Here is a 14705-nt window from a genome sequence, read left to right as displayed (position 1 = left end):
TAAAAAATTCTTATTCCAAAGCAATACTCAAAAAACAAGAAAACACATTCTCGAAAAAGATAGACAATTTAAAAAAATCTGTTAGAGTGAAATAAGTTAGTCTTAATCAAATTTATCCCAAAGTTGTATCATATTATAAGTAGCATAATCTTATCCATATTGCCTAAGATTCTATCTATTTGTACCTACATTAATATTTTATTCTTATAGAACGTGTAATATTTCTCTGAAGTTTTACCTATTTTCTTTACTTTTTGTTTGTCTAGTATTTAATCGGCCTATATATTTAATAAAATGTTTTGTAGTTTCTACTCCATGAAGGAGGCCTTCATGACCCTGGGCCAGTCACCGTTGGGGGCCCCTCCCTCCTTCCCATAAAAAAATGTTTTTTACAAAAACACGTGTTACAAATATTTTTTACATCATTTTATTTATTACACAGGTTTTTCTCGGGCCTTTCGAATGGCGAACTCCTCGATTACATCTTTGAAATCTGAATATCTAAGGACATCGTTCTCTATACTCATAAGCGACAACCATTTGAGTTTCTCCTGGCTCATGTTATTCCTCAGTTCGTTTTTGATCAATTCAAGTTTGGAGAATGATCGTTCACCACTGGCGTTGGTGATCATTAAGCACAAGAAAATTCTTAACGCGATCTCTACATTAGGAAACGTGGCAGCAAGATTGTTACTCTTTAAGAGTTTCTGCATCAAATAATGCTTGAAGTGTTCACATTCCATCAGCAGTTCTTTTTCGTCGACGTCGTTTGTATAAAACTCGTTAAAAGTCTGACAATAATCTTGCAGCTCTTCAAATCGCAAAAAGCACGACCTGGAAAAGAATCCGAACAAATTGAGTAGTTGATCGTAAGCCTTCGAACGATGTTGCAGTTGAGTGATCAAACAGTCGATGATTGGAAGGTAGACCTCAGTCCTGAATTTCTGTATTCGAAGTCCGGGAAGATCTTTTTTGCCGCAGCTTCGTAGGTCTCGAACATGTCACGTTTTTCCTCCACAAACGCAAGCAGGAATTCCACCAACTTGAGGGCTACGTCGAGAGAAAAACTTTCACTCTGTAGACTCTTCGACGTCTCGTTGCACCTGACCAAAATGTTGCTCCACATCTCGGTCAGCAGAACAGAGTCCAACGTTTCCAGTTTCGCCAAAATGCCTCGAGCTTTGTTTCGCGTTTTCGGAGTTTCTCATACGTCATCCATGGTCCTCAGTGCGTCGATTATTGCTGGGTAACACTTGTGCAATGCAGATACAGCATCCGCACGCGCAGACCACCTGGTGTCCGAAAGTCGTTTCACCACTGTACCTTCCCCGAGAGACTTCCTCAACACGTTCCAGAGATGTATAGAACTGGCGAAGAAACTGTACAATTTTTGCAGCAACTGGAAGTAGCTTGTCGCCTCGACGACACACCCAGCGACCTGCCCAACGACAAGGTTTAGGCTGTGCGCCAGACATGGGACGAATAGGGCGCAGGTGCAGTGTTCCTTGAGCTTTGCTTGTAGTCCATTATACTGCCCTGTCATGTTAGGAGCGTTGTCGCTCGTCTGCCCACGACAGTCCTGTAAATCTATACCGTTTTCTTCAAGGAAAGATACAACGGTATCGGACAGGTACTCTGCTCCATGCCGTTCAATCGGAATGAAATCCAAGAATCGTTCTATTGGGGAGCAGTCCTTCATTTACCGCACCACGAAAGTGAGCTAATCGACGTGACTGATGTCAGGGGTAGAGTCGACGCTTATCGAGTAGTACTTCGCTATCTTCAATTCCGAAATGATTTGGCTCAGTACATTATGTCCCAATATAGCTATGAACTTATCGCAAATGGGTGCTGACAAGTAGGAAACATGTCCTGTACCTTTATTCGCATGATTGTGCAAATGGTCGGCAAGAAATGGATCGAACTTGCTTAGCAGTTCCAGCACACCCAAATAATTTCCGTTATGTTGCGATCCGATGACTTCGTTGTCCCCGCGGAACGACAGACCTCTGGAGGCTAAGAATTTTACGACCTCCGCGATCCTTCTCAAGACCTGTCTCCAGTAAGTCATTTCGTTGTTCAGTTGAGTAGCCAAACCTTCATCAACAAGACCAACGCTCTTCTTCCGTGCCACGTAAGTCAAGATGGCTTGCCTGTGTCCAGGACTGTTCTCATGTTCCAAAATGCACGCCCCAGAATGTGTCCAATCGTTGAAGCCTCTGGAAGAACTGAATGCGGTACACGCGGTTGAGAAGAATCGACACGGAAAGCAGAACAAAACTTTCTGTGATGGAGAGTACACACGCCAGGATCTGTCAACTGTTTCGCCATTTTGTAGTTTCCAAGAAAAGACCGATGGGTTCAGGCATCGAAGTTTCACTTTTACATCGTGTTCCGTATAACTTCTGGCAGAATCGGAGAAATCGCCATTTCTGTTCTGGAAAAATTCCGGGCCCTTACTGATCAATATAGCGCGATCTTCCTCGGTGAACAGCAACCAGTTCGCTGGGTCGTTAGAAACGTGTTTTGGTGTCTGATGAGTTTCCAGCAGTCCTTCAGTTAGAGAATGTTGCGACTCTTCACAGCTGGGGGGCCAAATTTCCGGAACCGCAGTATCTGCCGAAGTCGATGTGGTACTTGCGTTCCAAGAAAACCCCCATACCAACACGAGGCAAGTCGCACTGGAAAAAAGAAAAGTGGCATCCGTATAAAGTTCAGCTGGTCCAAGAACTGTTAGAAGATGACTTTGACAGAAGAGTCGAATTTTGCGAAATCATGATGGAGCGCTCGCACAGAGATCGGAGTTTCATACAAAATATAATATTTTCAGATGAAGCTACTTTTATGCTCAACGGTCACGTAAACCGTCAGACTTATCGATACTGGGCAAGAGAAAATCCACATTGGATGGAGGAGCATAGCACACAATATCCACAAAAAGTGAATGTTTGGGCCGGAATTTTGAACAACCAGATAATAGGACCATAGTTTTTTGAGGAAAGCGTAACTGGTGCTCGGTATCTACACTTTCTTGAAGATTATCTGATGCCACAACTGAATCAGCTATTTCCAAATAGAAATGATTTGTGGTTCCAGTAGGATGGGGCGCCCCCAAACTACGCCGTTGATGTACTAACCTACCTGGATACTGTTTTCCGAGGAAAGTGGATAGGAAGAAGAGGGCCGATCGAATGGCCACCAAGGTCTCCGGATTTGACCCCGTTAGACTTTTTTTATGGGGATACTTGAAGAGTAAAGTTTACCAAAATCGACCAAATGAGTTTGAAGAGTGGAAGGATCGCATCAGAGCCGAGATTGCACAAATAACCCCCGAAGTTCTCGGAAACGTTTGAAATGAATTCAGTGCCCGGCTTTCACATTGCATCATAGCTGAAGGTCATCAATTTGAACATTTATTATAATTTTATTGTACTTCAATAAATAACATGTTTTGGTTCATCTTGTATAAATGAATATTGGCATGGTTATACCGTTGAATAGATGATTACTAGACCTTTTGAATGAGGTGCCACATGACCCCTGTTTGCATTTAAAAAAATTGTCGATTACGTCATCACGCCAACATCGGTGACGAAACTTCTTTCATATGAATATCATGAGATGGGCCGTCAAAAATTAAAGTTGACCTGTTTTTGGATTTCTTCTGAAAGGCGCTCGTTTTGTAAATATCGAATTTATTCCATACATTTGCACCGTACTGTATAAGTTCTCATATTCATCAGTTAGTTGTGAAGTTTCAAAAACTACACCTCACGATTTGATCTCCACAAACTTTATTTGAAAAAATATAATCACAACGTCTTTCGCTAGCATAGTAGCTTTTTCAAGTGTATGAATACTTCAAATCATTGAATGAATGAATGAAAATCGTTTATTACAAATTTTTCAGGTATTTACAATTTTTGTGTGTGTTTGTTTGTGTAGGACCCTGCTATAGGCGTATGCCTCTTCAGGGTGAGTGAGTTGTGTGTGTGTTGTGTTTTATGTTGGTGTTTGTGTTGTTTTTGTGTTCCAGTTTTCTTCATTGTTTTCAAGTTAATCCATGTGGTAGTCCGGGTTCGTTGCGGTGGTCAATGGTCCAGATGTTGGGTCTCGGTACGGGTCTTTTGGGCCGGGGTTGTGTTTGTTTCGGTTCTTTCCGGGACGCTGCTACAGGTATCCGCTATCTGTATCCCAGTGGGAAATCCTCTAGGATGTCCTGGATTGGCTCCGGTGGGTCTTCCATTGCTCCCAGGAGTCTGGCTGGCGGAAAGGAGAGATATCTCCTGGGTTTCCTTGGGGATCCTCCACGGGGGATCCATGGCGATGTGAGCGTGTCGATCGGTGTTGTTGCTACTCATCGTCCTGGTCGCATATCGTCTTTGGAGTTCCTGAAATCTTTGGTTGATTGGTGTAGTATTTATGAGGTTGTATAAGTGTAGGGAAGGGTATCGGTAGTGCAGGTTGTGTATGTTGCGTAGGATGCCTCTTTCGGTCGTAAGGATGTGGTGGGACAGTCTCGGAGGAAGCGTACAGTATATCATTGCTTTGTAGTCAAGGACTGGTCTTATAAAGGTTTCATAGGTATGAAGCAGAGTTCTACTGTCGCATCCCCCAAGCTTTCCTCTCAGAGCCTTTAGTAGGTTAGCTCTCTTCCGGACTTTGTCCAGTGTCTCTCTCAGGTCGATTTCTCAGTTGAGGGTCCTCGTGAAGGTGACCCCCAAGTAGGAAACCGAGTCCTGGAGTATGAGGTTTTCCCCCAAAAGTCTGAGATTTAAGTTGTCTGAGTTTAGTTTGGGACGGGTAGAGGTGTTAGGATGTCGGAAGAGGATTGTTTGGGTTTTTGTGGGGTTGATTTTGATGCGCCATTTGTTGCACCATTGCTCGAAATGGTCTATCATATTTTGGGCTTGAATTTGCAAGCGGCGGGTGTTGGGGCAGAAGAGTAAAGGATGGTTTCGTCGGCGTATTGTAGGATTTTATGGGTAGTGGGTACGTCATGAGCGTAGATGAGGAATCATTCTTACATTAATATTTATATACTTTAGGTAACAAATATTGAGACTACCTCCAAAAAATTACCTGAACTTCTACCTAAGGTACCTGTTGAATTATGATTACCTAAAGCATATTACCTCATATCTACATCAATAATAATTCTTTCTCGGATTTTAAGAAAACAAGTTCAATAATGGTGATCTATTCAAATCCAGTTGGTCATCCATTAGAATGTTTGAATTTTCAAGTTTATTGGGTTTCTATGGCAATTTCAGACGATTATATGTTTGTTCACAAGGTTTCTAGTAAGATTCGAAGTTAATCAATTTGACTCACTCTACTATACCAAGCAACCTTTGCGACTGTATTTCAAGCGGAAATTTTCGCTATTGAATTGTGTGCGGAGAGATTGGAAGAATCCAACCTCATACACAAGTCAATAAAAATATTTTCGGACAGTCAAGCGGCGTTGGAAGCTCTTGACTCCTACCGAGCAACGTCTAAATTGGTAGCAAATTGCCAATAACGACTTTCCTCGATAGAAAGACTTGACAGATTGTCTCTGGTCTAGATTCCTGGTCATACTGGCCTGGAAGGTAATGAGGCTGCTGATTCCCTTGCTAAAGAGGATGCTGCAAGCAGCTTTATCGGACGAGAACCTATCATTGGCATCGCTTTAGGCTTTGCCATTTGTTCCATTTAAAAAAAATATAATTGCTAGGACTTTTTGATAGAAGTGGCAACGCCGCAATGCTGAAAATATTTTAGATCGGTAGAATAGGTAAGGAAATGTGAGAGGTGAAATTTTCAGAAAAATCATGATTTGCGTTTTCCAGAAACGTCTAACCTACCATCGATATATATATGCATATACATATATATATATATATATATATATATATATATATATATATATATATATATATATATATATATATATATATATATATATATATATATATATAGTATTAAGATATGTCTACTCAAACTCTCGCATATAATAAATGTGAGTTATGAAGCTTCTAATCCTTTTGTGGCATATGTTAAAAAAAAATATCAAACTGACAATTTGATTTTGAATAATAAAACCAGGAGGTGGGTACTTGATTTAATTATTTAATTTCAGTTTGTTACATCCTACAGAGAATATAGGGAAATAACATATTGAAAGAGTTCAACTATAGGAAAATGATGCTCCAATACCTGCTGAAGAATGGGGATAGCAAATGAAAACAAAAAAAACTGCCACAACCTGCTGCTATGATTTCGAGTTTATCTGTAATGGCTTATCCTTTCCAAATGGTTAATCGATTGAAATATAACGTATATATTTTAGATTTTCATCAGAAATACTTACATTATTGTTATATCCACCAAAACAAACTCTATTGATGATGCCACAGATTACGTGAAAATGTACTATTGTTATATTACTCGATATACTTACCAAAATAAATAATTGGTTACCTGCAGAGGAGGTTTCTGATTCCGAACAATATGAAAAATAAAATTTAAAGAAACTTCATACAAATTGGAGCTATTCTTCAGGATTTCCGAAGATTTGTTTTTTCATTGACGCGACTAGTTACCTTTTCATTTTTCAAATTATTTTTTATCACCCCGTATTCTTGTTGTTGGATGTGATCGCAATAAAAAAGTAATGGTGATATAATTATGCCTTCATCGACCAGGTCAATAACAAGGTTGAGCATATAATTTGAATTCAATTAAAAAGGTAGAATTATTTCGTATACACAACGAAAACAAAACTTTTCTGATGGAGCAATTAAGAGTCAGTAATTGACGTGTTTAATTCGTCGTTGCTTTTCTAACAACGATGAAATTTTTGTTATGATATATGAAACGAGATAATGGAAAAAGAAAAAAAAGTGTGATGTTTTTGTGGGAAAATTCTGCAGCAGACACAAACAGATTAATCTGCTTCATCATTCGTTTTTACAAGGTGAAGTCATTTTACATTGAAGTGGAATGAACAATTTTATGATGATTCGCCTGAATCCGCCGGAAATTGTAAAAATGCGAATTCAATGAAAATAATTTTATGATGAATATGTTATTTTCTTCTTCGAACTTAGGTCAATAACCAACTTGAATGCTAATTCATTTACTCTGTATTACTTCGTCGTATATCTCATTCGAAATGATTGAGTATCATTTTTAGAATATGGCGTTACTAAACTTCACTAAGCTGAAGACACAAATAATTAATAATTTGAAAATATAAGAACAATCATTTTGATAATTCAGGGATAGATGGATACATATCCACTAATTCGCACAGCAACTACTTAGAACCTTGCCTTGCCTTGCCTTACGCTATTGAATTGTGTTCGAAGAGATTGGAAGAATCCAACCTCATACATAAGCCAATAAAAAAATATTTGGAGAGTCAAGTGGCGTTGAAAGCTCTTGGCTCCTACCGAGCAACGTCTGAATTGGTAGCAAATTGCCAAAAACGACTCTCCTCGATAGGAAGACTTAACAGAATGTCTTTGGTCTGGATTCCTGGCCATACTGGCCTGGAAGGCAAGCAGCTTCATCATTGGCATCGCTTCGGGCTCTGCCAAACAAAGATTGAATACCTGGATGGCAAGAAGATTCATGGAGTTTTGGCAGAATCTCCAAGGCGTTTATCCACCCTTCGAAGCTTGATACCAAACAGTTGTTGGACTACAGTAGGGATGAACTACGATGTCTAACAGAACTTCTTACAGGTCACTGTCATTTTATTCATCATATGCAGAGGCTCCGACTGCCGTAAGAGATTGTGTGACGCCTCTGTGTGCCCGCCCCGCTGGAGACCGAATCAGGTTTTTAGAATTCGACAGAGCCGTACTCTGACCATCTGACCTGAAAGACCACTCATCATACAATACATCGGCTTCGTTATGAAGCTGGTTTTATTTGGTCGAGTGTGAATGAGTGTGAGCCACAATAAACCCTTGCGGGTTGCGGTGGAGGGTCGAATAGACCCACTTACTTTGGACCTAATCTAACTAAGGACCGTTTTTTGTTCTATTCGCCTACTGTATATTTTATAAAAAGAATATACAATGATTTATGATCTAGGTCAAGTTGTGCAAACAAGTTAAAAATTATAAACAAATTAGATGGTAAAAACCTGTACCCAGTGAGGTATAGCATGATTTTTAGTTCCGCGAGGAAGTCTTCATGTAATTTCTGAAAGCGAGGAAATAGTAGTACCTTTATCTACAATGATACTTAGTGAATCAAAGTTGTTCATGACGGCAATACAATTACTTTATTGGGAAGGTCAGTCGAGATCTGCCAGTAGACAAAGAGACCTAGTTGGAAGAAACTCAAAACCAACAACCTATTCCTCAGCTATCTTGGCAAACCGTTTCTGATGAATGGGTAATGAATGAATTCTCGTGATTGATATTCTGGATTTATTGATTTTAGATCACTGTTTGAAAAAAATCTGTTTTTAAAATCTGTTTTTCCGTTAATCAGTTGTTCAGAAACATCAAATATTTTTCAAAAAGTTTACATGGATGGATAGATAGAACAATGGTAGATAGATGGGATATATAAACTCGAATACTTATGACTTGGAAGTTGGAGTTCCACAAGGCTCAATCTTGGGACCGTTAATGTTTTTACTACACATAAATGATTTGCCACAACATATTGGCACTACTTCGATAGTTCTTTATGCCGACAGTTCTTTGGAATTTCAAGAAAAATTGAATTTAATAAGTCAAAATTTCTCAAAGTGGTGTCAAAGAATAGAACAGTATTGGTACAGTTTTCTTCAAGAAAATCTGTGGAACATCCCATACAAGTTATTATAAATAACACGAATATATACCCTTCAGAACCCATAAAGTTTTTAGGAGTTCATGTCGACCACTCATTGAATTGGCAATTTTAAGTCTTTGTTGCTCAGAAACGAATAATTCGTATGCTTCACAATATACGTAATGCTGATTCATGTAGACCTGTTTTCAAGCAAAGGAAAATATTAACAGTACCTTCTCTCTATATTTCTAACTGTCTGCTCTTTGTGAAAAAACGCGAACTCGAATTAGAAACTGAATCCCAATGTCATGATAACGCAACAAGGAACAGGAATTTAATCAAACTACAACAACATCGCACAAAATTATTCGAAAAGACGCCATCTTTAGCAGGTTCCAAATTTTTCAATTGTCTACCTTCCGGCCTAAAAAGTGTAGCATCAATTTTAGTTATCAAACAGAGAATCAGATAATATCTTGTAGATGGTTGTTCTTAGAATACTAATGAATATTTTGAATATCCACATTCGCCAATCAAAAATTAATATCATGTCCTGCATTAGCTATTTCAACTATTATGTACATTTTAAACACTTTTGATTGTTTATTTTAAACAAGCACTCCCATGTTTTACATTTATGCATTTTGTAATTCTGTTGTACTAATATTTATATAATTTTCATGATTTTTACCATTGACGACTTCTATATCCTTGTGAAGTGATCATTTTAAGGAATAAAGATATTGTATTGTATTGATAGAACTCATTTGAGATCAGATTTATAAAAGTATACATAGTCCAAGAAACCACACTCATGATTAAACAAATGTAAGGTTATTCATTCCATCAACTAGGTCTCAAAAAGATCCAACTAGTAACATACTGAAAGAAAAAATAATTCAAAATATGCAATATTCGCATATGAAATGACGAATCTATGGAGCAAATAGAAAAACCCATAGAACAGGAGTTCGATTTCGAAAAGATAACATATCTACTTTGTGTATTATTTTGTGTGTCACGAGTTTAGTTATATAAGACTTCATTGTGATGAGTGTTGATTTTATATACAACAATATGCATAGATATGTCTTAGCATTAATGTTCCTCATTGAATACAATAACTAAACTCCCACTTGAATGAGCGGAATTGATGAGTTAGCCTCATATCCATCCAATTCACTGAACACATATCTTTTATATGTTTGACAACATGGAATGGATTACTTAATAATCATTGATGTGAACCAAATTCGTAATTCAAATAAACCCTTTCGAGTCGCACATATTCCGAGAATAAAGACATAATAAAAGAAGGCCATGAAATATGAAATTGTATGCCTACAGCCGATACGAATTCAACGCAAATTATTACGATCCGTTCCGAAACGTCTCTAGTTTATGAGGTGAACCTTAATTGAAATATTATGACAGTCTCGACCCAATTTTATGCCCTGGGTGGAATTTCAAATTTGGTCGTGTTTTTCAGTTGAGAAACATTGTCATTATCATGTCAGATATTTCTTTCAAAATTATAATTTTTAAACAAAATATTCTTACATAGCACAGGTATGTAACTGTTTTATACGTAATTATGTTTTATATAGATATATATTATGTCCTTTTTATATAACAGCCCTTGAAAAACTGATAAACATTAGCAAAAGCTCGAGGAGCTGAGAGTATCATTTACTTCCTAAACAGACCGAATCTCCAAAAAAAAAACACTCCTCTCTCTCTCTCTCTCTTCAGCTATACAGTGTGTAAAATCCAAATGGAATAAATTCATTATTTTGGTTACGGTACATATTTTAACAAAATCCCGAAACACTTGAAATTATAATTTGAAATACTTTAACGGAAAAATGCTACCCCCACCTTCAACCGCCGCGCCGTCGAATGACAGGATTAACCCCCAATGTTTTGAATAGGAAGTATAGGCTTGTGATATATCGTTTGAAAGGTCTCTTCATTCTCTATTCAAAAATGTTATCTGCTTCAAGTTTATTTCAACAATTAAGATAAAATAAATTAAAATCATGTGGTTACCAAAATTTTATAAAATACACTTAAAACTTATTTGCAATATACTCAAAACTTATTTCATGTTGAGGTATTGATAATAAGAAAGTAAGCAAAAACCGTATCAATCTTCTTTTCAGGTGGTATCCTTTAAAAAACTGTAAATAATTTCCGTGGCAACAGTAGTTTAAAACGCTTTGTCAATTTGTTTTGTATTTCAATATAAGTTTGAAGTTCGTTAACTTCAAGTCTGACAATTGGTTACATTAAGTGAAATGCATAAAATAACAGTATTACAAATGATTGGTTACGAAGATAAAACCTGAAGACAACAGGAAGTAGCTCGCCTATTGCATAAGAAATTTCCTAATAACCCATATCTCAAGAAACAAAGCGCAAAATAGAGAAGCAATTTCGCGAGCTTGGTCATGTGGGGCAGATAAAAGAAGCAGCTGCCAATGCAATTACATGTGATGCTTGAGTTTGAGGAAAACCCACTTACATCGAGGAGACAGGCATCCACTACATTCAATGTTAGTAATACATATTAAAAAAAAATAAAATGCATCCCTATAAAATGATACCTACTCATGAGCTCATGAAAGACGATTTTGATATAACTTATTTTTGTGAGCAAATGATGGACATGTTGGATAACAATATCATCCCATTAGAAAAGGTTATCTTTTCTGATGAGGATACTTCGTCTCTTAATGGTCATGCTAATCGGCAAAATTGCCGCTACTGGTCAACGGAAAATCGTCACTGGATGAGAGAAGAAGACATGCAATATCCTCAAAAGGTTAATGTTTGGGCAGGGATTGAAGGAAACCATATCATTGGTCCCTTTTTCATTGAGGACAACTCGAATGGCGATAATAATTTGACACTTCTTCAGAATGATGTCATTCCAAGTTTAGTAAATTTATATCCTGATCCAAGAAACCCTCAAGTTCCAGTAAATACGATATTGTTTCAGCAGGATGGAGCACCACCATATTATCAAGTTAATGTCCGGCAATACCTCGATACGTTTCCCAATCGGTAGATAATAATAATAATATACTTTATTGTCATTAAGAATAAATCTTGTACATACAAATGTAAGTATAGAAATATAAGATGTGAATATAAAAACACCTACAAAAGTAAAGTTAGAACATACACTATAGTTCAATATCGAAATTTTGTTTCAACATGGTTGTGTACAAACTTGTTTAAAAATATTATCAACACTTATATAATAGACTTATGAACATATATATACTTATATATAATATAACATAAATAAACACACCCATTGAACCAGACAAACATTTATATCAGAACAAAAATATGAACAAAAATCGTATATAACCTGAATTCAAATATGCACATTTTGTCACGTAAATTTATCATTATAGAACTCTTGCAAATTATATTAAGGTCTATCAGCCAGAAAAGTTTTTACTTTCATTCTAAACATTTTGTTGGTCAAATTTACCTGTCTTATATCTGAGGGCAAGTGATTAAACATCTTGACCCCATTGTAATAAATAGAATTCCTGACCAAATTTGTTAGAGGAATTGACAATTTCAACGCGGTATAATGGGTGCTATAAGAATGGTATGAAGCCTCAAATAGGGACATATTTTTGTAAATGAGGCAAATCGTTTCCAAAATGAACAAAGCAATCACTGTTGAAATATTTTGTTCAGTGAATTTGTGTCTGCATGAATCACGAGGTTTAATTTTACACATATACCTGATAGCCCGTTTCTGCAGTAATAATACAGACAGCAGTGCTGATGAATTGCATACTCCCCAAAACGGTATTCCATAACGAAGGTGGGATTCAACGAGGGCGTAATACACCGTTCTGGCAGTTTTGATTCCCAAATTTATTTTGAAGTTACTCTCACTGCATAACATCCAGAACAAATTTTACTTTCAATTTTTTTGATATGCTCAATGAATTTGAGCTTGTTGTCAATGTGAATACCCAGGAATTTAGATTGAGTCTCGTTGCTGATCACTAAGTTATCACCGAATGACAGGTCATCAAGAGCACATCTTAATGATGAAATGTTTGTTTTAGTGATATTGAAGGATAGCAAATCAGCATCACATCACTCCTTGATTGTTTTCATATCAGTAGATATTGCATTGTGTGAATCATTCGAGTTTTTGTTGTTCCACAATATCGTCGTGTCATCAGCAAAAAGAGTGAAATTTCCAGGAATGCTCAAATTTGCAATGTCATTGACATATAATAAGAAAAAGATGGATCCCAAAACTGATCCTTGTGGAACACCACTCAAAATTTTCTTTTTCTTTTTTATTTTCATTCCTTCCTGAAAAGTAAGATTCAAACCATTTGAGCGTCATTTCTCTGCAGCCGTATTGGTGAATTTTTCTTAGCAAGATCTTATGATCAACGCAATCAAACACCTTAGAAAGATCACAAAAGACCGCAGCTGCTACTCTACCAGAATTGAACTTGAAGTAAATATCATAAAGAAACGAAAAGATGGCATTTTGCGTATTTTTATTGCTTTGAAAACCAAACTGGCTTTTCGATAACTCTGGCTATAGTTGGAATGAGAGAGATCGGGCGAAGATTCGTGGGATCATCTGAATCTCCACCTTTATATGATGGAAGGACAACGGATATTTTCAGAAAATTAGGAAAAATTCCATTGTGGAAACAGGTGTTGATTAGAGATGTTTGCAGTGCCTCAATTGAAACATTTTGAATAATTTTTATTCCAGTTGAATTTTTATTCTTTATATTCCTCAAAATTTCTACTAATAGGGAGATAGGGAGTCGAGGTGCGATTGAATGGCCAGCGCGATCACCTGATATTTCATCATTAGATTTTCTTTTTATGGGAATATGTAAAGAGCAATGTGTACAAAACTGAACCTTCAGATTTGAATGACTTAAAAGAAGGAAGTACGATTGCGATTAGGTCGGTTACGCCTGATATGTTGAATAATTTTAGAAGACAGTTTTATTTGAGATTAAGATGTTGCCAACATCTGTTTCGGTAACATCGATTTTTTTTTGTATTCTACATTCCATTACGTTTTGCATTTTAGTTTTTGAGTGTATTTTATGGAATTTCGATGATTTTAATTTATTTTATCTTAATTGTTGCAATAAACTTGAAAGCAATGACATTTTTGAATAGAGAATGAAGAGACCTTCCAAACGATATACCTATCAGAAACCTATACTTCCTATTTAAAGAAGTGGGGGTTGTACCTGTCATTCGAAGGGGGTTGAAGGTAGAGGAGGCATTTTTACGTTGAAGACTTTCAGCGAAGTGACAGGGAAGAGAAAAAAATGAGTTTGGAAGTTGCAGCACTTTTTATTTTCTGATGTCGAAGGCAAAGTTCCATTTCTTCATTTGTTTTTCTCATGATTGATCAAATTTCTCTGTTTTTGTTGTCAGATAAATAAATGCAATAAGCATAAGCGGCTTTTGTCTTTGCTCTACACTTTCGATATTTTCTTCTAATAACTTTATAAGCCTGTTCTTTCTTGTCAGACTTAGTTGCATCGCTGATAGTTTTCAGAGTCGCTTAAGTATCACGCATTTTTTTCAAGTCATCATTGAGAAATTTTATGGGAGTTTCTTTTTCTCTCAACCTTTTCAACTGAATGAACATGTTTATCACAAAGATTCACTGAAATGTTCAGAAAGGATTTTTTGAGGGTGTCAATATCAAAAGTTATATTGTATTTGAAAAATGAATCGCAATTTATTAGCTGAAATTCCTTCTTGAACTCAGTTGAAGGAGTTGCATCTCAGAACCCTCTTTTCGCATTTAGAGGGTTTTATGGGAACTGTTATGAATTGTCCCTTGTGATCTGACAGGCCTGTATCACTTATATCAACTTCATAAAATGTATCAT

General features: G+C 36.7%; 1 protein-coding gene across 1 annotated transcript; it reads right to left on the bottom strand.

Annotated features, from left to right (window-relative positions):
• Positions 1 to 434: 434 nt before the first annotated feature.
• On the bottom strand, positions 435 to 1126 carry LOC141481535 (uncharacterized). The gene is made up of 2 exons (XM_074173159.1): positions 930 to 1126; positions 435 to 834 (listed from the first exon to the last, which is right to left on the bottom strand). The coding sequence occupies exons 1-2, from the start codon at positions 1124 to 1126 to the stop codon at positions 435 to 437; spliced, it is 597 nt and encodes a 198-aa protein (XP_074029260.1).
• Positions 1127 to 14705: the final 13579 nt, after the last annotated feature.

This window comes from Leptinotarsa decemlineata, unplaced genomic scaffold (genome assembly GCF_025532065.1).
Source record: "Leptinotarsa decemlineata unplaced genomic scaffold, Ldec_3_MD MMD2_tig00000199_RagTag_RagTag, whole genome shotgun sequence".
NCBI classification, from domain to species: Eukaryota; Metazoa; Arthropoda; class Insecta; order Coleoptera; family Chrysomelidae; genus Leptinotarsa; species Leptinotarsa decemlineata.
Note: the sequence above shows the minus strand (reverse complement) of the source record. Positions and strands in the feature narration are given on the sequence as shown.

Excerpts from the sequence above, each read along its gene's own strand:
- LOC141481535 (XM_074173159.1), bottom strand. The coding sequence starts at position 1,126 with ATGTGGAGCAACATTTTGGTCAGGTGCAACGAGACGTCGAAGAGTCTA. Across the intron at positions 835-929 it reads TACAGAAATTCAGGACTGAG|GTCGTGCTTTTTGCGATTTG; the intron begins GTCTACCTTCCA and ends ATTCTTTTCCAG.